The 25649-nt window shown below is 43.7% G+C and overlaps 1 protein-coding gene across 1 annotated transcript in view; it reads right to left on the reverse strand.

Annotated features, from left to right (window-relative positions):
• Positions 1-3732: 3732 nt before the first annotated feature.
• LANCL2 (LanC like 2) overlaps positions 3733-25649 on the reverse strand; it is an 84243-nt gene continuing 62326 nt past the window's right edge. The window contains exons 7-9 of the mRNA XM_025272897.3: positions 9079-9255; positions 6343-6415; positions 3733-4051 (exon numbers count right to left, since the gene is read on the reverse strand). Of these exons, the coding sequence (XP_025128682.3) occupies positions 3936-4051; positions 6343-6415; positions 9079-9255 (366 nt within the window). The 3' untranslated portion in view covers positions 3733-3935. The remainder of the gene's footprint in view (positions 4052-6342; positions 6416-9078; positions 9256-25649) is intronic.

Genomic DNA, 25649 nt, shown 5'->3' on the forward strand with positions numbered 1-25649 from the left:
CATCCTTCATCAACCCCATCACAAGAGCACTGCCATGTGCTAGGTGCTTCTTCCATTTGTTATTTCATTCTAATTCTCCCACTAACCAAATAAGGTTATCCTGATTACACAGAAAAGCTCAGTAGGAAATTCCTTGTCCAAATTTATACAAGTAGCAGAGCCCAGATTCCACACATCCAGATTCCACAGTCTCTGCTCTTGACTTCCATTCCACATGAGGATACCCAGGAACCTGGTTAGAATATACAATCATGAGGATTTATACCTATGGAAGTCATCAAATTAACTTAAAAAAACAGTCATGACACAGAAATGAGTGAGGGTAATGGATGACAAGGACCAGCCTAACCTCACACCAGAGGCATTAGACTGCAAGACTGACCTGGTCAGCTTACCTGTGGTCCCCTCCTGCTGGGACCAGGAAGTGCACCCAGGTCACAAGCCCCGCCCACACACCGAGGAGCTGTCCGAGGTCCTGCCAAAGGAGGGTGAGAACTGAGCCTGAGCTCACTTCCTGCAGGTGCTCAACAGAGATGGTGAGCTGCAAGAGGCGAGTCAGCACTTCACTGTCAGCAATGAGCATGAGGCCTGGCATGCTGCACGTCTGAACCAAACATTCGCTGGGAGGAACTAAGCCTCCCACCTCCAAGTTGGAGAAGGAAGGGGGTGGCAGTGGCACCTGGGATGCAGACTGGACTTCTTTATAGCCCCCGTGATCCAGTGACCTATCTCCATGGAGCAGGGGCCTTGAAGGAGCCTGCAATCTTCCTCTGATCAGGAAAAGCAATGATGCAGCACAGCCTGCCAGGGCCACTGGCCAGTCCAACAGAAGGGTGACAGGCATCACGGTGACATTCATGCTGGAAATGACACCTGGCTCTCCTCCAGATGTGATGTGGAAAAATTCAGACTTGGAAGGGCCCTTTTTAAGCTTCAGCAAAGAGACTGGGAAGGAGTAAAGACAGTCTATAAAAATGTTTAGGGAACCTGGACTTCACACCTGAGTATTGCTTTTGTGAATTTAGCAAATGAAATAACAGCTCTAAGATTGCCTTATAAAGTTAAGAATAGTTTGAGACTGCACTGAATGGTTCAAGGGGCCCAGAAAGCAGGGGAGAGACGACAGAGCTTCTCTCAGGCTTCACTTTCTCACCTTCTGTATCGGGCACATAGGAGAGAAAGTGCTGAGTACAAGTCACAGGTTTGGCCACGGGCAAGAACTATCCCTCATTCCAGCTGTGACCAGGGCAGGCCATCAGCTTCCTCACTGGAAAATAGTAATGAGTACAGTGCCCACCCCCAGGCATGCAGTGACCCCCCAGCCATGCCATAACCCCACCAGCCATGCCGTGATCCCAACGCACTGTTGACTGTTCAGGGCAACTGTGAATGAAAAGGCCTGTTACACATGCAAGCTCAAGACAGGTTTCTCTTAGTATTACCCAGGTTCTGGAGGGCCTTGGAGTAAAAAAAGAAAGCTATTATTCTAGTGAGCTATCTAGGACATCCCAACACTAGCAGTCGCCACATGTTCTATGAGGAAGGCAACCTTCACACTGGTGACCAAGGCTCCCAACCATCGCTCCTGAAGGCAGAGAGAGCTGAGAACAGAGGAAGACCCCGCAGGTGTCGCAACAAAACCGTTTTTACTAAGTACTGAACTAGGGTACCCCACACACTTTTTGTGGACCTCAACTTTTTCTCTTTCAGATTTTAAAATGGAATTGTGCATACACATTATTTTAAAAGCTTACACACATTTTGGAGAAAACGAACAAATCTAAGAAATCACTGAAAGGCTCTGAAATCCGAATTCACACGCTATCAGAACCACTACATCAGCTGGGGCTGTTCTCTTTCTTCGGGGAACTGGGAACTGGAGCCCGTGTCACCACCGGGAGTCACAGCCTGCGCTGTTAACACATGTAGCAGGTCAGCAGGCTTCTAAACAAGCCCTGTAAATAACATATCCTCCACTCACCTCACAAGTGCTCTATCTTCCCTCAGTGTGTTAGGCAGAAGCAAGTTGAACACACAGGCAAGATGCCCAGGTAAAAAGGGTCACCCTTACTGCTTCTGGTCAGGAGATGTGGCCAGAACCCGGGTTCCCAAGAGCGGCTCGCTCTTGCTGAGTGGGGCGATTCCCGTGCTGCTGCTCTGGCCTCCCCTGGGAAATGAGCCAGCCTGGATATAACTCCGTGCCCAGGCCTGCAGGGCTGCCACTGAGCTCTGGCTGAGGTGGGAACGGTGCATGTGGGCTGACGTCGAGTGAGCTTTTCTCACAACAGCCCAACCCACTCCAGTCCCACCTGTGGGTCCTGGGAAACGGGGCTGCCTGAGAAGCACATGAGGAGACCCAGGAAGCTGGTCAGAATATACAATCAAGAGGATTTATACCTATGGAAGTCATCAAATAAACTTAAAAAAACAGTCATGACACAGAAATGAGTGTCAGAAAATGAAGAGATGCATGAGGCATCATTTAGAAACCAAAGGGCACGTGTTAGGGTGTTAGCCCCACAAACAAGGCTTGACATCCCAAGAACTGCGCATGTGCAAAGGAATCTCTGTTCTATGTAGACGTTCTTCTTCCTCCTTTATGAAAGGAGTGGAAACCAGGGCTGACAAACACTTGACAACCCCTTGTAGACAAGGAGCAGATCATCAGAGATCTACCTTGTCTTGATCATGCCTTGGCCCACAAGTGAGAAGTCTGTAGAAAGTCTCAGACCATTCATACCATGACAACAAAATTCTTCTAAAGACAGATCTACATGGTAAAAATACCATGAGGGTATGCTAATCCAAGTTAATGCCCAGTTTTAAAACAAAAAACATCAGACAGACAGTGTAATTTTCTTGGTTAGAACTGTTTCCCACACGCATAGATACAGACCAGTACTTTATGCTTAATACATTTCATCAAATGTGAGATTTCTATCACCTGAATAATAGACAAAAATAAGGACTATATTCATCCCAGATCTGTACTTTGATAACTTACTAAAATTTGAAAAAAGTTTAAGTGGAGGGACATGGGAATAGCCTGTCTGGAATTGTATCCACTGAACTTAAAGCACTAAGTTATACTGCTGATAGAACTGAGGTGCAGTCTGTTTTAATAACATACACTGAACCGAGACTTGCCAGCCCTCAGCCGCTGCTACTTGATTTCATGTGGCCATGAAAAAGCTCCCCCGAATGTCCCCAGTATCACGGGTCCACTCCTCAGGGCACAGGCTGCCTTGGATTGAGGAGAGTCTAGAACTTCACACAACAAGCCTAAGAATGGGAGTCCCAACAGGGGACAGTGCTGGAATGCGCCCCCTTTGGCTTCTTATAAACACTAAGAGCACAACACACAGAGAGTGCACGTTTGACTATCTAGTGGAAAGGCTCTCCACCCCCTACTTCAGCAATCCTGTTTGATTTTTTTCATTTTTGGAGTGGTCTTTCTCTCACGCTCATCTGAAAGGCACACGCAGAAAATGCTGGGAAGTTTTACCACTGGGACATCACTGTGGAGAATTCTGTTACATAAGAGACACCACCTGCCTATTTCCTTGTTTGTCAATACAGAAAACACCTCACTTTAATAGTATGTACAGAGAAGTGGCTGCCGTGTGCCCTCATGCACAGCCAGCTCGGGCTCATGGACAGAGAAGGGCTTCTGTTTAGAACAACCTACACCTATAGACAGCAAACACCAAGAGACATGCACACACGACAGAGGACTGGACATGAAGAATTCATATTTTACACCGGCGAGGGGCACTGTTACAGAATGCTGACGGGACGGTCTGCCATCACACTCTGACACAGGGGGTCTAGGAAGACGTCTGCTTCTCCTTCTCCCGCCTTCAGGATTCCCAGTCGGTTCTGTGTCAGGCACTCAGCACTCAGCAACCTGGTGGCTTCTGGTCCACTCAGGTCTCTCAGTAGTCTTTTTGAACCTTCGTATCCCTCTGTGAAGAGCTGAGTTCAAATGCTGGAAACCGTGATGCCTCTGGGGCCAGGATGTCAGAGAGGAAGTGAATAGTGCCAGCCATGCCTGCAACGAAAAACGTCATCCATCGTGAAAAAAACGGTGTGTGGTGGGGTCCCAGGCCAACTGACTTTTAATCACTGCCTTTACTGGGGCTGTAAGGATGTGGGGAAAGGTAGTGAGGACTTTAAAAATAACTTCACACACACAAATGGAAAATCCTTATATTAGCACACAGCAGGTTTTCTTCACGATCTTATTTTTAAATCTTGCTTCTTGACACTTTATGGTGATTTCATAGAACTGCTAACAAAAAAGTTAAGGGAATTGCTATTGTGATATTCCAACATGTAAACTTCCTCTCAGAGTCTTTATGTTTTTATTTCAAATGTAAAGCTGCATTTTATATTTTCCTTAGGTTTTAACAATACTATTTAGAATAAACTTGCTTGGTTAAAATCCCCACCGCCAATCACTGCAGTAACTCAGCAGCCTACCCAGAGGAACCCTTGGTTGGAGGGAACTCTTGCAGAAAGGGTCCCAAGCACTGGGGGCCCTGCCAGCCTCAATGCCTCCACACAGCCACTCACCATCTCACTAGAACCAAGTTATTGGTGTCTCTTGCCAGGCATTTGTCAGGCACAGGATCCAGAAGAATCTGAGAGCTTCCCAGCCTCTAGGCAGGGAACATTCAAAGATTTTCACCCACTGGGGCTTTGAATTTGCCATTTATAAACTTGAATTTATGAACCTGAATGAACTTCATTTACAGTTTAGGTTATATCTATTATTCTGTTATTTCTATACACACACACACACATATAGGTTATTCTGTTATATCTGATACAACTCATTTTTATGACATGATGAAAATTTTTATCCTGAGAAACATTTTTTCATTATAAAATCTGTGAATACTAAAAAAGATCTTTTTTTGCAAAAGATAATGACAAATGCTAATTTTTGCTCACTTGTCTATTATATGATTAAAATATTATCAATAGCAGAAATAAAACATGGCATATCACTACAGACAATTCAAAACATCAAAAAGATAATGAAGGGATACTACCAAAATTTTATGCACATAAATTTGACCCCACAGGTGAAATGGAGCAATATCTTAAAAATGCAAACTAATAAAATTCACTGAATATGAAATAGATAACTTACAGCCTGGTGAACTATTAAATTAAGTTCATAAATTTAAGACTCTTGGAAAAGAAATCTGTAGGCTAGGAAGGTTTTGTGGAAGAATGTTACCAAACATTTAAACCAGAATTCTTCTACCAATTAGTATACAATCTATTACAGAAAACAGAGAAAATATCAATTTAGTAGGCCAGTATTTCCCGGATAGCAAAACCAGAGAGTGACAGTATACAAATGGACAGCTACAGGCAAATATTCCTTATGACTATAGATCAGTAAAAACCATCAACAAAATATTAGCAAATACAATTCTGCAATACATAAAAAGCACTGTACACCATGGCCAAGCAAGGTTTATTCCAGAGATGCAAGATTGGCTTAATATTTGAAAATGAACCAATGTGATTCACAGTGCTAGGAGGCTGAAGAGAAAAAGCACATGATCTTATCAGCTTTGTATTCGATAAAACTCAACATCCATCTATTATTTGATTTTTTATAAGTATTCATTTATTCCTTCTGGAATTTACTTTGGAATTAATGTAAAATGTAGCCCTAAGGTAATTACAAAGTTGCTGTCAATTTATCCCAACCCCATTTAACCTTTGCCCTTAGTTTCTGCAACTTATGTTAGAATATCTCAGTCTCTGCAGGTCTTCTGTTTGGTTTTCCTGAATTATATTCTATGCATTCTGCCTGCAGCAGACTCTCAATGTGTTTGCTGGTTTCTTTCACTGCTCTTGTTTTTCAGAACTTTCTTATTATTTTTCCAAGTACTAATAGTTTTACTTACTAATACTTTTAAATTACTAATGTTAATTATTTATGCTTCTTTATATGACTTAAATAATTAAATGTATCTAAATAACTAACCAAGTTTGCTGTGAATAGAGCAATACTATATGCATGGTATTACAGGTGAAATGCAGAGGAAAAACTTATTATTTCTTCCATCACAAAGCAGCAAACAGTCTATGCATATATACTTCACAAAAGATCTAAAAATACATGGAAGAAGTTCACAGGAGCACAAGTAGGCAAGGTAAAAAGACTCAGTATAGTTTTCAGCAAGGAATAACTTTGCTCCTGGTATTTGCGAGCTTTGCACTGATCACTAAGTAAGATCAACTGTGACGGTGCACAGAGCCAGGAGGACCAAACGCACGCACCCAGAGACTCGAACCTGGAGTTTCCCTCACTCTTACCTTCAAAGAGAGAATAGGGTCTGTCAGGAATTCGGCAGCCATGTGCTCCATATTCTAGACACCACTCTGCAAACTAGGAAGAAAGACATTTCTTTTTAAGAGTGGGGTTTCACTTGGTGGAAATGGAACTAAAAAGACACTATGGTGAATTCACAAAGAATCAAAGGCCCAGATGCCCAGGCAACAGAGCGGCCAGCAGTGTGGGCCTGGAGGGACTTAGCACCACCTCCTCTAAGGAGGTGAGAGCTGGCAAGTCCTGTCACCTGTCTAGGCCTGTTTCTCATCCGTCAGGGAGGATTTACCCAGGAAGGTTGTCACAACCTTCTCTCTCTTCCAGGCATTGCCTTCCGCCCTGGCAGGCACTCTGTGCAGACGAAAACCCCCGCATGCTGAGCCCTGTTGCTGAATATGCAGCTTGCCCCCCTCTCCCCTCCTTTCCCCACTGAGCCCATGGGCTTCCCACTGCCCACCCTATTCCTCTCGAAAACGCATCCCTTAGCTTTCTCAGCAACTCCTCTGAGCTCTCTGATGCTTCCTTCTGAAACTTCTTCAACGGATTTTTGTGACATTATAATAAAATTCATGCTGCTTTCTACCCTCCAGACCCTCACACACTTCTAGGTCTTTTGATGCACTATCTATCTGGTTTTCTTAGTCAGACATCAGGAAGATATTCATACATTTCTGTCTTCTCCACATTAAAAAAAATCCACCAAATTCTGTGGGCTCAACATCCTAAGTGTTTCTAAATCTTTCTTTAGTATCATAGCCAGTATCCTTGGTTTGTAACTACATTTCCGCTTTTTAAAAAATATTGAGTGAGTGAGTTGTTTGGCTGCATTGGGTCTTAGCTGCAGCCCTGAGGTACACAAACTCTACAGCTGAGGTGCTCAGGCTCCAGAGCACACTGGCTCAGTAGCTGCAGCACGCCAGCTTAGTTGCTCTGAATGTGGGATATGGGATCTTAGTTTCCTGATCAGGGATCAAACCCACATCCCCTGAATTGGAAGGCAGATTCTTAGCCACTGGACCACCAGGGAAGCCCCAACATTTCCTGCATTAATTATTAAACAACAATTTGGAGAAACCATGGTGACCCTTCTGAGAGAGAAGACTGAACGTGAATCACAAACCCTCATGAAGCCCCTCCTGACAGATGAGGACTCATGTGGCTGGTGGGGAGACCCACAGGTGCTGGGACCACAGGGCTTGGGCTCCTGCACCACTGGATCTCCGCTGGGGTCCAGGCCCTCTTAAGTGTGAGAGCTTTTAAGCACTCACAGGCTCCCAGTGAGTCTACAGTGTAACCAAGGTTGAGATCTACTGACTAGGGCAAGGACTAGCTTTCTTTGGCCTCTGCCCTTCTGACGTCATCCCTCACCCTGCACCCCCTAACACTGGGCACTTGGGGTGTCGGGTTGCCCTGTGCTGCGCCTGCCTCCATGGTTCTGCAGGAGCTCTTCTCCTAAGGGAGAGACACCCCCCCTCCATGCCATGCTTTCCTGGCCCACCTGAAAAGCTCTACATCTTTAGAAAACTAGCCGTGCCTCCCTCCTTGTGAAGTCTTTCCCAATCCCCACAACTTCTTGCCCATCTGCCACTGTGACTTCTGTCACCCGAAGCTGCCCCTCATGTCTCTGCTCTGGCCAACGGAACGTCATGGCCCCAGGGTGCTCACCCCTCCAGCTCCCTCTGCGGGCAGCTCTGCTCCCATCCCCCACCCCTGCAAAGCTTCCAGCTCTCCTTTGGGTCTCAGTTTACATGACACTCCTGGGCCAGCACCTGCCCTCGGTGCCCCCACAAGACCCTGTGTGCACGGCCTTTGTGAGTATGGGCACCACGGCTCTATTCCACCTGGTTTAAGAAAAGCCTGCAGAATAGTAATAAATATAAAAATAAGCCACTCTGAATGCCCCCATCTACCCATGGTCTTGTACATTTTGATGTATTTTCCTCCAATCTTTTTTTCCAGTGTCTTCGTAACTATTTTGTGAAGTGTGTATAGCAAACGTTTACTGAGTCTTGCTTTGTGCATTCATTTTCAAACACCTGAAGCGTCTTTGTTAGTCTCCACTTGGGGCCAGGCACTGTCCCGGATCATGGTCGAGGGCGTGGCACAGCAAGAGCAAGCAGAGCACCCCGCAGCGAGCAGCAGCTCCATCACTGGGGTCGAGACCTCAGAGGTCCCCTCCACCAGGCGGATTTCAGGGGAGCCCCAGGCCTGCTGTGCCCCACGGAGAGCACGGGGAGGGGGGCGGTGCGGAAGCGGCAGTGTGGAGCACATGGCGAGGCAAGAGGAGGCACGCGAGGGCTGAGGCACAGGGGCCCTCCAGCGTGGGGGCGTGGGTTCTGTGCATGGAGCAATGTGAACCATTGGAGGACTTTAAGCAGGGGCACTGACTGATGATCTGCCCATTATCACAATTAATTTTTCTTGGAACAAATTTAGGAGCGGATAGTATTTTTCCAGTTGAGGCTTAAAGAAGGGACGTTCTAAAGTCATGAGGCTAATAAATGCACAGGAAGGCACACTTAACAGGTTGTGGGATGGCAGAGGGCATTTCCACTCCCCAGTCCCACTGCACAGAGAGGACCCCTGAGGCAGAGGGTCAGCAGGGACACGGCTGTGTAGAAGAAACTGCAGAGCTGGGCGAAGCATGTCTGAAACCAGAGAGCTGTTTTGGGCTTTGTGTGCTCTGGAGGGCTCAAAAGCTGTCTGGATAGACATGCTCTTACCTTGCAAGCTCGGTAGAGGTACTTTTTATCCTGTGTGATGTGGTAAAGGGAAAGGAAGGAGTAGCCATTCCCAGCGGTCCCGTGGCAGATCCCATAGCCCTTCCGCAGCAGACCTCGCTGCCAAATCACGTCGCTGCACTCCACTGCGTCCTTCAGGTACTTCTCCTCCTTAAAAACCTGAGAGATGGAAAACAAAGCAGTGCTAAACTAGTGTCTTAAGTAACAAACAGCACATCTCCCCTTTCTGCTGAGAAAACGTCTTGCCCTTAGGAAACCTGAAGTGACCTGAGATGAACTGAGCCCAGCAGCAGCAGCATCGCACCAGGCAGCCTGTAGTTCCCCCTGTCTCCCCCCGCCCCCCGCCAAGTGGCTTAGGAGAGTCCCAAGATACTCCTCTCCCCCGCCCTCCTTCCAGTGCGCAGTGTTTCAAAAGCAGTTCAAAGGTTAAAAAATTATAAGGAAACTGACAAGATCTCTTTGGTACGATGGTCTGGCATACACAAACTGTTTTGCATTTCCTGGGACTTACAGGCTGCAGCTCTGAAACTCCTACTCGTGTAGAAGGCAGTGGAAGATTCCACACGGCCCTGCCATCCACATCAAGAACATTCCATACCCTAGGTCAGCCATATACCCAATGCATCCGACAAGCTGTCATATAAATTGTCACAAAGAAACCTGCACAGAGCATCTTCAGCCCCTCAGCGGAGGAAGCGCCATCTCCACGCAGTGGTTTCCAGGGACAGAGACAAACACACTCGGGAGAGATGACCCCGGCAGGGCAGGAGGAAGCTTTCACCACTCCGACTCCCCTTTACTCTGCTCTTTCTCCTCACACTGCATTTGTTTTCCTTCCCAGTCCTCTCCTCAGAATCTGTTATTTTATTAATAGCAATCTCTGCTGCTGCGCTCATTCCATTCTAGTGCAAACAAGTTTTAGACCATGGGTTCGAGGCAAAAGGTCACTGGAGAAGAGTTCCCTTGGGCGGCCAAAAGGATCCTCCCTGTGACCTCTTGGGCATCCAACTGAGGAGGCTCTGAGGAGCAGGAGAAACAGCACCTGAAAGGGGATCAGCATCTGGGGGTCTGGCTGCCCGCCATTCAAAAGCCAATAAGCAGGCCAGGTTGGTGGGAAGAAAATTTGCTTTATTTCAGATGCTGGCAACTGGGGTGGGGGCAAGTGGCGGACATATGTCCAAAGACTGACTCCCCCCCCAACACCCCACCAAGCAGGAGGTGAGAGCTTTTACAGAGTGGGGTGGGGGAGGTTACACGCAGAAACAGCACAGTCATCTCTAACAGTCATCTTCACTGGTCATCAGTGGTCTGACCGGCATCATCTTGTTTGTTACAGGTACAGTTAATCTTCAGTCCTGCGGTGCGCTTGTTCCCATTTCTTTGAAGTCAATTCTCAGAATTGTGGCAGCTCAAGTCCTGGATACAGTCTGGTCATCATGTAGTTAACTTCTGAAAGGTTGCTAAACCATGAAAGATGCACGGATTCTTGGCCTCCGGAGGAGAAGCATTCGATCCAGGGCAGAAACGAGGTCTGATTGCTCAGAGCTTTTGTGTAATAAAGTGAAAGTGAAGTCGGTCAGTTGGGTCCGACTCTTTGTGACCCCAAGGACTGTAGCCTACCAGGCTCCTCCGTCCATGAGATTTTCCAGGCAAGAATACTGGAGTGGGTTGCCATTTCTTTCTCCAGGAGATCTTCCCAACCCAGGGATAGAACCTGGATCTCCTGCATTGTAAGCAGACGCTTTACCATCTGAGCCACCAGGGAAGAACTGGTGTAATAAAGTTTTATTAAAGTATAAAAAAGGTAGAGAAAGCTTCTGACAGACATCAGAAGGGGGCAGAAAGAGTGCCCCCTCGCTAGTGTTAGCAAGAGAGTAAAATACTTTTTAATTAGTTATTACAATGAATCAAAAGAATGTCTGGAGATTGTAAAGATCTTATTAGACCCACTCCCATAATTTACACTTTTAAGATAAAAGGATTAGCCAAAAGGTTTTCAGGAAGGAGAAACTGTCCCCAAGCAGGATACACTGTTGTCAATACAGAGTTCAGTTCAGTTCAGTTCAGTCACTCAGTCGTGTCCGACTCTTTGCGACCCCATGAATCGCAGCACGCCAGGCCTCCCTGTCCATCACCAACTCTCGGAGTTCACTCAGACTCAAGTGCATCGAGTCAGTGATGCCATGAAGCCATCTCATCTTCTGTCGTCCCCTTCTCCTCCTGCCCCCAATCCCTCCCAGCATCAGGGTCTTTTCCAATGAGTCAACTCTTCGCATGAGGTGGCCAAAGTACTGCAGTTTCAGCTTTAGCATCAGTCCTTCCAATGAACACCCAGGATGATCTCCTTTAGGATGGACTGGTTGAACCTCCTTGCAGTCCAAGGGACTCTCAAGAGTCTTCTCCAACACCACAGTTCAAAAGCATCAATTCTTCAGCACTCAGCCTTCTTCACAGTCCAACTCTCACATCCATACATGACCACAGGAAAAACCATAGCCTTGACTAGACGGACCTTTGTTGGCAAAGTAAAGTCTCTGCTTTTGAATATGCTATCTAGGTTGGTCATAACTTTCCTTCCAAGGAGTAAGCCTCTTTTAATTTCATGTCTGCAATCATCATCTGCAGTGATTTTGGAGCCCCCAAAAATAAAGTCTGACACTGTTTCCACTGTTTCGCCATCTATTTCCCATGAAGTGATGGGACCAGATGCCATGATCTTAGTTTTCTGAATGTTGCGCTTTAAGCCAACTTTTCACTCTCCTCTTTCACTTTCATCAAGAGGCTTTTTAGTTTCTGCCATAAGGGTGGTGTCATCTTCATATCTGAGGTTATTGATATTTCTCCTGGCAATCTTGATTCCAGCTTGTGCTTCTTCCAGCCCAGCGTTTCTCATGATGTACTCTGCGTATAAATTAAATAAGCAGGGTGACAATATACAGCCTTGATGTACTCCTTTTCCTATTTGGAACCAGTTTGTTGTTCCATGTCTAGTTCTAACTGTTGCTTTGTGACCTGCATACGGGTTTCTAAAGAGGCAGGTCAGGTCGTCTGGTATTCCCATCTCTTTCAGAATTTTCCACAGTTTATTGTGATCCAACAGTCAAAGGCTTTGGCATAATCAATAACGCAGAAATAGATGTTTTTCTGGAATTCTCTTGCTTTTTCGATGATCCAGCCGATGTTGGCAATTTGATCTCTGGTTCATATATATATATAAAATATTGCTTTGCTGTAATTATTGCCATATACTGTTGCTATATATTGCTATATACTGTTGCTTTGTGAAGCTCACAGTGACACGGTAAATCAACTATGTTGACGTTCAGTAGCCAAGTCACGTCTGACTCTCTGCAACCCCATGAACTGCAGCATGCCAGGCTTTCCTGTCCTTTGCTGTCTCCCAGAGTTTGCTCAAACTCACATCCATTAAGTCAGTGATGCCATCCAACCATCTTATACTCTGTCGCCCCCTTCTCTGCTCGCCCTCATTCTTTCCCAGCATCAGGGACTTTTCCAGTGGAACTGGCTCTTCACATCAGGTGGCCAAAGTACTGGAGCTTCAGCTTCAGCATCAGTCCTTTCAATGAATATTCGAGTTGATTTCCTTTCGGATTGACTGGTTGGATCTCTTTGAAGTCCAAGGGAGTCTCCCAAGAGTCTTCTCCAACACCACAGTTCAAAGTCATCAATTGTTCAGCACTCAGCCTTCTTTATGGTCCAACTCTCATATCCGCACATGACTACTGGAAAAAACATAGCTTTTGACTACACATAATATGTCAGTAAGGTGGCTCAGACAGTAAAGCATCTACCTACAATGCGGGAGACCCAGGTTCAATCCCTGGGTTGGGAAGATTTTCTGGAGAAGGAAATGGTAACCTACTCCAGTACTCTTGCCTGGAAAATCCCATGGACAGAGGAGCATGGTAGGCTCCTACAGTCCATGGGGTCACACAGAGGACACAACTGAGCGACTTCACTCACTCACTCACTCAATTTGTCAGTAAAGTGATGTTTCTGCTTTTAAATATGTTGTGTAGGTTTGTCATAGCTTTTCTTCTATGGAGCAAGTGTCTTTCATGGCTGTAGTCACTGTCTGCAGTGATTCTGGAGCCCAAGAAAATAAAGTCTGTCACTGTTTCCACTGTTTCCCTATTTATTTGCCAAGAAGTGATGAGACCAGACGCCATGATCTTGGTTGTTTTTTCTTTTTTTTTTGAATGCTGAGTTTTAAGACAGCTTTTTCACTCTCTTCTTTCACTTTCATCAAGAAGTTCTTTAGTTCCTCTTTGCTTTCTGCCATTAGAATGGTATCATCTGCATATCTGATATTTCTCCCGGCAATCTTGATTCCAGCCTGAGCTTCATCCAGCCTGGCATTACACATGATGTGCTCTGCATATAAATTACATAAGCAGGGTGACAAAGGAGCCTTGATGTACTCCTTTCCCAATTTGGAACCAGTCCATTGTTCCATGTTCGGTTCTAATTGTTGCTTCTTTACCTGCATACAGGTTTCTCAGGAGGCAGATAAGGTAGCCTGGTATTCCCATCTCTATACTAACGCATATATATGGAATTTAGAAAGATGGTAACGACAACCCTGTATTCAAGACAGCAAAAGAGACACAGATGTATAGAACAGTCTTTTGGACTCTGTGGGAGAGGGAGGTGGAGGATGATTTGGGAGAATGGCATTAAAACATGTATAATATCATATAAGAAACGAATCGACAGTCCAGGTTCAATGCAGGATACAGGAAGCTTGGGGCTGATGCACTGGGATAATCCAGAGGGACGGTATGGGGAAGGAGGTGGGGGGGGGTTCAGGATGGGGAACACGTGTACACCCGTGGCAGATGCATGTTGATGTATGGCAAAACCAATACAATACTGTAAAGTAAAAATAAATAAATAAATAAATAATTTTCCACAGTTTGTTGTGATCCACGCAGTCAAAGGCTTTTAGCATAGTCAACAAAGCAGATCTTTTTTGGAATATCCTTGCTTTTTCTATGATCCAGCAGATGTTGGCAATTAGTTCTGGTTCCTCTGTCTTTTCTAAATTCAGCTTGTACATCTTAAAGTTCTCAATTCATGTACTCCTAAAGCCTAGCTTGGAAGAGTTTGAGGATTACCTTATAGCATGTGAAATGAGTGCAACTGTACAGTAATTTTAATATTCTTTGGCCTTGCCTTTCATTGGGATTGGAATAAAAACTGACCTTTTCTAGTCCTGTGGCCACTGCTAAGTTTCCCAAATTTGCTGGCATATTGAGTGCAGCACTTTCACAGCATCATATTTTAGGATCTGAAATAGCTCAGCTGGAATTCCATCCCCTCCACCAGCTTTGTTCGTAGTAATGCTCCTAAGACCCACTTGTCTTCGCACTCCAGAAAGTCTGGCTATAGATGAGTGATCACAGGATCATGATTATCTGGGTCATTAAGATCTTTTTTGTATAGATCTTTTTTGTATAGTTCTGTGTATTCTTGCCACCTCTTCTTAATCTCTTCTGCTTCTGTTAGGTCCTTATTGTTTCTTTATTCCTTTATTGTGCCCACCTTTGCCTGAAATGTTCCCTTGGAATCTCTGATTTCTTGAAGAGATCTCTAGTCTTTCCCATTCTATTGTTTTCCTCTATTTCATTGCAATGATCACTGAGAAAGGCTTTCTTATCGCTCCTTGCTATTCTTTAGAACTCTGCCTTCAGTTGGGTGTATCTTTTCCTTTCTCCTTTGCCTTTTGCTTTTCTTCTTTTCTCAGCTATTTGCAAGGCCTCCTCATACAACCACTTTGTCTTACTGTTACATTTCTTTTCTTGGGGATGGTTTTGGTCACTACCTCCTGTACAACACTATGAACCTCCATCCATAGTTCTTCAGGCATTCTGTCTACCAGAACTAATCCCTTGAATCTATTCATCACCTACACTGCATAATCATAAGGGATTTGATTTAGGTCATACCTGAATGGCCTCATGGTTTTCCATACTTTCTTGTATTTTGCAATAAGGAGCAGATGGTCTGATCCATAGTTAGCTCCAGGTCTTGTTTTTGCAGACGGCGTAGAGCTTCTCCATCTTTGGATGCAAAGAATATAATCAATCTGATTTTGGTACTGATGATGTCCACATGCAGAGTCGTCTCTTGTATTGTTGGAAGAGTGTGTTTGCTATACCAGTGTGTTCTTTTGGCAAAACTGTGAGCTTTTGCCTTGCTTCATTTTATACTCCAAGGCCACACCTGCCTGTTACTCCAGGCTATCTTTTGACTTCCAACTTTTGTATTCCAGTCCCCTACGATGAAAAGGACATCTTTTTTTTTTTTTTTTTGGTGTTAGTTCTAGAAGGCCTTGTAGGTCTTCAGAGAATCATTCCAAGTTCAGCTTCTTCAGCATTAGTGGTTGGGGCACAGACTTGGATTACTGTGATGTTGAATGGTTTGCCTTGGAAATGAACTGAGTTCATTCTGTTGTTTTTGAGATTACACCCAAGGACTGCATTTCAGACTCTTTTGTTGAATATGATGGCTACTCCATTTCTTCTAAGGGATTCTCACCCACAGTAGTGGATACAATGGTCATTTGAATCAAATTTGGTCATTCCCGTCCATTTTAGTTCACTGATTCCTAAAATGTCAAGTTCACTCTTGCCATCTCTCGTTTGACCACATCCAATTTATCTTGATTCACGGGCCTAACATTCCAGGTTCCTATGCAATATTGTTCCTTACACATCTTATTTTACTTTCACCACCAGACACATCCACAACAGGGTGTCGTTTCTGCTTTGGCTCACCCTCTTCAATCTTTGTGGAGCTATTTCTCTGCTCTTGCCCTGTAGTATACTGGACACCTACTGACCTAGGAGGATCATCTTTCAGTGTCATATCTTTTTGCTTTTTCATGCTATTCAACTATACTCCAATTAAAAAAAAAAAGAGAGTGAACAGAAGGTGCCAGTGGTTCCAGAGCCCTCTGAGATCACACTGTTTCATGTCTAATCCTCTGAAGAGTGACTCTAACTCTTTGGAACCACTGGGCTGGAACATACTCTCTCCCTCCCTCAGACCTGGTCACTGAGACCTTGCTCCTCTCTCTCCTCTGTAGAACCCTGCTGTGGACTTCAAGGTATGAAATAAAATTCAGAGGTTTTTAATCTTGTGAACTTTTCCATTGAGCTATAACATTCTGATATTACTCCCTTTTCCAAGGGAAAATGGGTTGACTTTTTTCTTTTATGGTTTAATACATGACTACAGGGAACAGCTTGTGGGGTGCAAATCATTATGTCTTATTGCCTTCAGATCAGATCAGATCAGTCGCTCAGTCATGTCTGACTCTTTGCAACCCCATGAATTGCAGCACGCCAGGCCTTCCTGTCCATCACCAACTCTCGGAGTTCACCCAGACTCAAGTCCATCGAGTCAGTGATGCCATCCAGCCATCTCATCCTCTGTCGTCCCCTTCTCCTCTTGCCCCCAATCCCTCCCAGCATCAGAGTCTTCCAATGAGTCAACTCTTCACATGAGGTGGCCAAAGTACTGGAGTTTCAGCTTTAGCATCATTCCCTCCAAAGAAATCCCAGGGCTGATCTCCTTCAGAATGGACTGGTTGGATCTCCTTGTAGTCCAAGGGACTCTCAAGAGTCTTCTCCAACACCACAGTTCAAAAGCATCAATTCTTCGGCGCTCAGCCTTCTTCACAGTCCAACTCTCACATCCATACATGACCACAGGAAAAACCATAGCCTTGACTAGACGAACCTTTGTTGGCAAAGTAATGTCTCTGCTTTTGAATATGCTATCTAGGTTGGTCATAACTTTCCTTCCAAGGAGTAAGCGTCTTTTAATTTCATGGCTGCAGTCACCATCTGTAGTGATTTTGGAGCCCAGGAAAATAAAGTCTGACACTGTTTCCACTGTTTCCCCATCTATTTCCCATGAAGTGATGGGACTGGATGCCATGATCTATGTTTTCTGAATGTTGAGCTTTAAGCCAAACTTTTTCACTCTTCACTTTCACTTTCATCAAGAGGCTTTTTAGTTCCTCTTTACTTTCTGCCATAAGGGTAGTGTCATCTGCATATCTGAGGTTATTGATATTTCTCCCAGCAATCTTGATTCCAGCTTGTGTTTCTTCCAGTCCAGCGTTTCTCATGATGTACTCTGCATAGAAGTTAAATAAACAGGGTGACAGTATACAGCCTTGACGAACTCCTTTTCCCATTTGGAACCAGTCTGCTGTTCCATGTCCAGTTCTAACTGTTGCTTCCTGACCTGCATACAGGTGTCTCAAGAGGCAAGTCAGGTGGTCTGGTATTCCCATCTCTTTCAGAATTTTCCACAGTTTATTGTGATCCACACAGTCAAAGGCTTTGGCATCGTCAATAAAGCAGAAATAGATGCTTTTCTGGAACTCTCTTGCTTTTTCCATGATCCAGCAGATGTTGGCAATTTGATCTCTGGTTCCTCTGACTTTTCTAAAACCAGCTTGAACATTAGGAAGTTCACGGTTCACATATTGCTGAAGCCTGGCTTGGAGAATTTTGAGCATTACTTTACTAGCGTGTTAGATGAGTGCAAGTGTTTATCATTCCCTCATAAACACTGAAAAACAATGTCTGCTCCAAGGAAATGAAGGCTTTTCCCTTTCTTCTTAAAGCTTTCATCTTTTTATCATATATTTCCTTTATCGTCTTCAAAATTGTTTCAACTATTAAAATTAAAGCCTTTAAGGAAAATACGAAAAAAGGAAAAAATATGAGCTCATATTCAGTGAAGCTGGACTGGTGACAGGGTTTCGACTTGCCAAGAAACACACATGACACAAAGTTAATAAAACTACTTAAGTTTTTTTTTTTTTTTTTTTTAATTCTCACAAGCAGAAGTGAAGTTTCAGGTGATTCATTTACTAAGACCTCTTCCAGAAATAATACTTACTTTATTAACTTACAGTATTTCACTAGTTAATTTAAAAAATAATTCCTAAGAGGCATTCTCCTTGTAAGTCTTGGAGAGATGAAATCCCATAACAACAACAACAAAAAAAAGCAACTTCAGTTTTTTTTCTTTTTTTTTTTAACATCTTCCACTTAGCAGCCAATTTGATGGGGTGGAAGAATTGAGTTTTCCTAAGTAAAGAGCAGTATTCATCTCCATCACTGCTTTTGCTTATTGTTGTGCATGCTCAGTTGTTAATTCATGTCCGACTCTTTGCAACCCCATGGACAGTAGCCCACTAGGGTCCTCTGTCCATGGGATTATTCAGGCAAGAATACTGGAGTGGGTTGCTATTTCCTCCTCCAGAGATCTTCCTGACCCAGGGATCGAACCCACATCTCCTGAATTTGCAGATAGATTCTTTACCACTGAGTCTTATTGTTAGGCATTCCTAAGGTGGTAGGAAATTTCTGGATCAGTTATTACAAAATCCCTGTTCTCTAAAGTTTTTGGAATAATAAAGAAATGTCTGCAGAATTGATTTAAATGTTCATGATAAGGAGAGCATTCCTCCCAAATCACGACAAGATGCAGAAGGAAGACTGAAGCACCACCCAGAGGGATGGCTTCAGATTTTGCCCATGAAAATTACCATTGTTGGAACAACCAGAAAATAATCAAAATATTCACCTACATTAGGAAAAGTTCCCTGGTATGTAATGTAGATGAACCAGTACTCCCAAAATGTCAAGCTCACCTTGAAATCTATAAAGCACTTTGGTACAAAATACCCACACACTAGTGCCACAGGAATATGAAACAGTAGGAATTCTACTGTTAGAATTTTATTGGTTCATTTGGATGTCAACATCATCACAGAGAACTGCAAGAAATTTTCTTAAATCAGGAAAAAGATATAAAATCTCTGTTACCATAAATACCACAACAATCAACAAACTGAAGGCTGTTTGCCAGATATGCATTCCTTGCATGAATCACCTCTTTGACAATGGATCACCCTCTCCTAAGTAATCTGCTGAATAAGCCAAAGCCAGGTCAAAGGAGTTCCAGCTGGTGCATTCAAGTGTGTGGTTCCAGGCAGAACAACCTGGTGCCTGTATGGTGCTAAGTACCTGAGGCAGGGCCTGAGGTATGAGACATTTAGCAACATGTTGGGATCCAAAAGTATACGCTACAACTAAAATATACTGTCCTTTATTTTCCATTAAAAAAAAAAACGAAGGTGAAATAAAGACAAGTGATAAGTAACAACTGATAATCAATGTGTTGTTACCAAACCGACTATAACAAATGCTAAAGGAAGCTCTTCAGCCTGAAGGAAAGATCTGGATCTTCAAGAAGGAATGAAGAGCACTCTAAAGAGCAAATATACAAATAAATATGAAAGACCATCCTCTTTGTCTTAATTTCTTTAAAATACTATTTAAAAAGCAAAAATTATAAAACTAAAAATTATATCACTGGTTTTTAACATTGTTGATTTATACATCTGACAGATCTTATAAAGATATACAGAACTGCAGTCAAGAGAACTTGGCACTTACTACTTTCTTCTTTTTTATGTGAAATGTACAATGTTAATTCTAAGGAGACTGAAAAGTTAAGAATGTATACTGCAATTTCTACATTGAAATATTAAAGATGTATATTTAGCAACCACTAAAAAATGAGCGGTGAGCAGCCGAGAAGAGATACCCCACGTCCAAGGTCAGGAGCAGCAGTTGCGCTTTACTGGACCAGCCATGTGGAGATACCCCACGTCCAAGGTCAGGAGCAGTGGCTGTGCTTTGCTGGACCAGCTGAGAGGACATACCCCACGTTCAAGGTCAGAGAAACCCCAGTAGGATGGTAGGCACTGGAGCAGCTGTGAGGAGATACCCCACGTCCAAGGGCAAAGGAGAAGCACCAGCAAGATGGTAGGAGGGGCGAATTCACACTTAGAATCAAACCCTGTTCCCGCCAGAGATGCTCAGAGGGCTCAAACAAACCTTGTGTGCACCAGGACTAGGGGCCCCATAGAGACTGAGACAGAACTGTGTTTGAGCATCTTCTGTGGAGGTACGGGTCAGTGGTGGACTGTCACAGGGACGGGGCTCTGGGTGCAGCAGATTTGGGTATGGCATAAGTCCTCTTGGAGGAGGTCGCCATTAACCCCATGACAGAGCTGCCAGAACTTACACAGGACTGGCAAATAGACTCTTGGAGGGCACAAACAGAACTTTGTGCACCAGGACCCAGGAGAAAGGAGCAGTGGCCCTGCAAGGGACTGACCCAGACTTGCCTGCGAGTGTCAAGGGGTCTCCAGTGGAGGTGTGGGTCGGTGCTAGCCTGCCGCAGGGCTGGGAGCACTGAGTGTAGCAGTGCATGTGTGGGATCTTTTGAAGGAGGACACCATTATCTTCATTACCTCCACCATAGTTTGAAAGTGAAGTCGCTCAGTCATGTCCGACTCTTTGCTACCCCATGGACTGTAGCCTACCAGGCTCCTCCGTCCATGGGATTTTCCAGGCAAGAATACTGGAGTGGGTTGCCATTTCCTTCTCCAGGAGATCTTCCCAACACAGGGATTGAATCTGGGTCTCCTACATTGAGCCACCAGGGAAGTCATTCCACCATAGTTTGTCCCTAAATAGCAGGGAGGGAACACAGCTCCAGCCATCAATGGAAAATTGGATTAAAGATTTACTGAGAATGGCCCCACCACTCAGAATAAGACCCAGTTTCCCCCTCAGTCAGTCTCTCCCATCAGGAACCTTCCATAAGCCTCTTATCCTTCTCCATCAGATGGCAGACGGACTGAAAACCACAATCACAGAAAACCAACAAATCGAATCACATGGGACCACAGCCTTGTCTAACTCAATGAAACTATTACCATGCTGTGTAGGGTCACCCAAGACAGACAGGTCATGGTGGAGAGTTCTGACAAAATGTGGTCCACTGGAGAAGGGAATGGCAAACCACTTCAGTATTCTTGCCTTGAGAATCCCACGAACAGTATGAAAAGGTCAAAAGATAGTACACTGAAAGATGAACTCTCCAGGTCGGTAGGTGCCCAATATGCTACTGGAGATCAGTGGAGAAATAACTTCAGAAAGAATGAAGAGATGGAGCCAAAGCAAAAACAACACCCAGTTGTGAATGTGACTGGTGATGGAAGCAAGGTCCGATGCTGTAAAGAGTAATATTGCATACGAACCTGGAATGTTAGGTCCATGAATCAAGGCAAATACAGTTCAGTTCAGTTGCTCAGTTGTGTCCAACTCCTTGTGACCCCATGAATCGCAGCACGCCAGGCCTCCCCGTCCATCACCATCTCCCAGAGTTCACTCAAACTCACGTCCATCGAGTCAGTGATGCCATCCAGCCATCTCATCCTCTGTCATCCCCTTCTCCTCCTGCCCCCAATCCCTCCCAGCATCAGAGTCTTTTCCAATGAGTCAACTCTTCGCATGAGATGGCCAAAGTACTGGAGTTTCAGCTTTAGCATCATTCCTTCCAAAGAACACCCAGGGCTGATCTCCTTTAGAATGGAGATTGGGAGTGGTCAAACAGGAGATGGCAAGAGTGTGAATGTCGACATTTTAGGAATCAATGAATTAAGATGGACTGGAATGGGTGAATTTAACTCAGATGACCATTATATCTACTACTGTGGGCAAGAATCCCTTAGAAGGGATTCTTCATCATAGTCAACAAGAGCAGCACTGTTTATAATAGTCAGGACATGGAAGCAACTTGGATGTCCATCAGCAGATGAATGGATAAGAAAGCTGTGGTACATATACACAATGGAGTATTACTCAGCCATTAAAAAGAATACATTTGAATCAATTCTAATGAGGTGGATGAAACTGGAGCCTATTATACAGAGTGAAGTAAGCCAGAAAGAAAAACACCAATACAGTATCCTAATGCATATATATGGAATTTAGAAAGATGGTAATGATAACCCTGTATGCTAGAGAGCAAAAGAGACACAGATGTATAGAACTGTCTTTTGGACTCTGTGGGAGAGGGAGAGGGTGGGATGATTTGGGAGAATGGCATTAAAACATGTATAATATCATATATGAAATGAATCACCAGTCCAGGTTCAATGCATGATACTGGATGCTTAGGGCTGGTGCACTGAGACGACCCAGAGGGATGGTACAGGGAGGGAGGTGGGAGGGGGGTTCCAGATGGGGAACACATGTATACCTGTGGCGGATTCATGTTGATGTATGGCAAAACCAATACAATATTGTAAAGTAATTAACCTCCAATTAAAATAAATAAATTTATATTAAAAAAATAAAATAAAATAATTTATATTAAAAAAAAAAAAGAACAGGAGTTCAAAACGCAGTACTTGGATGCAATCTCAAAAACGACAGAATGATCTCTGTTCATTTCCAAGGCAAACCATTCAATATCATGGTAATTCAAGTTTATGGCCCGACAGGTAATGCTGAAGAAGCTGAAGCTGAATGGTTCTATGAAGACCTACAAGACCTTCTAGAACTAACACCAAAAAAGATGTCTTTTTCATTATAGGGGACTGGAATGGAAAAGTAGGAAGTCAAGAAACACCTAGAGTAACAGGCAAATTTTGCCTTGGAGAACAGAATGAAGCAGGGCAGAGGCTAACAGAGTTTTGCCAAGAAAACACACTGGTCATATCAAACACCCTCTTCCAACAATACAAGAGAAGACTCTACACATGGACATCACCAGATGGTCAACACCAAAATCAGATTGATTATATTCTTTGCAGCCAAAGATGGAGAAGCTCTATACAGTCAGCAAAAACAAGACCAGGAGCTGACTGGCTCAGATCATGAATTCCTTATTGCCAAATTCAGACTTAAATTGAAGAAAGGAGGGAAAACCACTAGACCATTCAGGTATGACCTAAATCAAATCACTAACGATACACAGTGGAAGTAAGAAATATATTTAAGGGACTAGATCTGATAGAGTGCCTGATGAACTATGGATGGAGGTTCGTAACACTGTACAGGAGACAGGCATCAAGATCACCCCCAAGAAAAAGAAATGCAAAAAAGCAAAAAGGCTGTCTGAGGAGGACTTACAAATAGCTGTAAAAAGAAGAGAAGCAAAAAGCAAAGGAGAAAAGGAAAGATATACCCATTTGAAAGCAGAGATCCAAAGAATAACAAGGAGAGATAAGAAAGCTTTCCTCAGTGATCTGTGCAAAGAAATAGCAGAAAACAATAGAATGGGAAATACCGGAGATCTCTTCAAGAAAATTAGAGATACCTAGGGAACATTTCATGCGAAGATAGGCTCGATAAAGGACAGAAATGGTATGGACCTAACAGAAGCAGAAGATATTAAAAAGAGGTGGCAAGAATACACAGAAGAACTATATAAAAAAGAGCTTCATGACCCAGATAATCATGATGGTGTGATCACTCACCGAGAGCCAGACATCCTGGAATGTGAAGTCAAGTGGGCCTTAGGAAACATCATTATGAACAAAGCTAGTGGAGGTGACAGAATTCCAGATAAGCTATTTCAAATCCTAAAAGATGATGTTGTAAAAGTGTTGCACTCAATATGCCAGCAAATTTGGAAAACTCAGCAGTGGCCACAGGACTGGAAAAGGTCAGTTTTCATTCCAATCCCAAAGAAAAGCAATTCCAAAGAATGCTCAAACTACCACACAATTGCACTCATCTCACACGCTAGTAAAGTAATGCTCAAAATTCTCCAAGCCAGGCTTCAGCAATACGTGAACCATGAACTTCCAGATGTTCAAGCTGGTTTTAGAAAAGGCAGAGGAACCAGAGATCAAATTGCCAACATCTGCTGGATCATGGAAAAAGCAAGAGAGTTTCAGAAAAACATCTATATTGCTTTATTGACTATGAGAAAGCCTTTGACTGTGTGGATCACCACAAGCTGTGGAAAATCCTGAAAGAGATGGGAATACCAGACCACCTGACCTGTCTCTTGAGAAACCTGTACGCAGGTCAGGAAGCAAGAGTTAGAACTGGACATGGAACAACAGACTGGTTCCAAATAGGAAAAGGAGTACATCAAGGCTGTATATTGTCACCCTGCTTATTTAACTTATATGCAGAGTACATCATGAGAAACGCTGGGCTGGAGGAAGCACAAGCTGGAATCAAGATTGCTGGGAAAAATATCAATAACCTCAGATATGCAGATGACACCACTCTTATGCCAGAAAGTGAAGAAGAACTGAAGAGCCTCTTGATGAAAGTGAAAGAGGAGAGTGAAAAAGTTGGCTTAAAGCTCAACCTTCAGAAAAGTAAGATCATGGCATCCGGTCCCTTCTTCATGGCAAATAGATGAAGAAACAGTCACAGATTTTATTTTTTGGGCTCCAAAATCACTGTAGATGGTGATTGCAGCCATGAAATTAAAAGATGCTTACTCCTTGGAAGGAAAGTTATGACTAACCTAGACAGCATATTAAAAAGCAGAGACATTACTTTGCCAACAAAGGTCTGTCTAGTCAAGGTTATGGTTTTCCCAGTAGTCATGTATGGATGTGAGAGTTGGATTATAAAGAAAGCTGAGCACCAAAGAATTGATGCTTTTGAACTGTGGTGTTGGAGAAGACTCTTGTGAGTCCCTTGGACTGCAAGGAGATCCAACCAGTCCATCCTAAAAGAAATCAGTTCTGAATATTCACTGGAAGGACTGATGCTGAAGCTGAAACTCCAATTCTTTGGCCACCTGATGAGAAGAACTGTCTCATTTGAAAAGACCTGATTGATTCTGGGAAAGATTGTAGGGAGAGGAGAAAGGGACGACAGAAGATGAGATGGTTGGATGGCATCACTGACTCAATGAACATGAGTTTGAGTAAACTCTGGGAGTTGGTGATGGATAGGGAGGCCTGGTGTGCTACAGTCCATGGGGTTCCAAAGAGCCAGACACAACTGAGCGACTGAACTGAACTGAAAAAAATGTGGAAATAGATACAACTAAAGAGTCGACACAGAAATTAAAATGGAATTCCTGAAAAAATCCAATTAGTCTCTCCTACCTCCCTAAAAGGGAAGAAAAAAAAAACAAAGTAGGGGAAAAAAAGTCCCAATATGTAGCCAATAGCAACCATATGGAAAAACAGTAGAGCTAGATCCCAACCATGTAAATATTATTAAACTAAACTTCAAAATTAAAGGCTGAGATTGTTAAAACTGCATTGCTAGACAAGCCCCAACTATGAAGAGACACACTTTAAATACAAAAACATCAAAAACTATGAAACATGCTGACCTAATAGAAAATATAAACAGCGGAAACCATATTTGTGGATAGGAATACTCAATATCAATATCAAATCTACCAAAACTGATCTATAAATTGACTGCAATCTCAGTGATAATCCTAATAGGCCTCTTTTGCAGAGGTTGATGAACTGATTTCTAAATTTTATACTGGAATGCAAAGGATCTAGGATATTTAAAACAATTTTGCAAAATAAAAACAAAGCTGAAGTCTTAAATTACCTGATTTTAAAGCTTAAAGCTAGAGTAACCCAAACAAGGCAATGGCACCCCACTCCAGTACTCCTGCTTGGAAAACCCCTCGCTAAGAGTCGGACA

Source organism: Bubalus bubalis, chromosome 21, assembly GCF_019923935.1.
Source record: "Bubalus bubalis isolate 160015118507 breed Murrah chromosome 21, NDDB_SH_1, whole genome shotgun sequence".
Classification (NCBI taxonomy): Eukaryota; Metazoa; Chordata; class Mammalia; order Artiodactyla; family Bovidae; genus Bubalus; species Bubalus bubalis.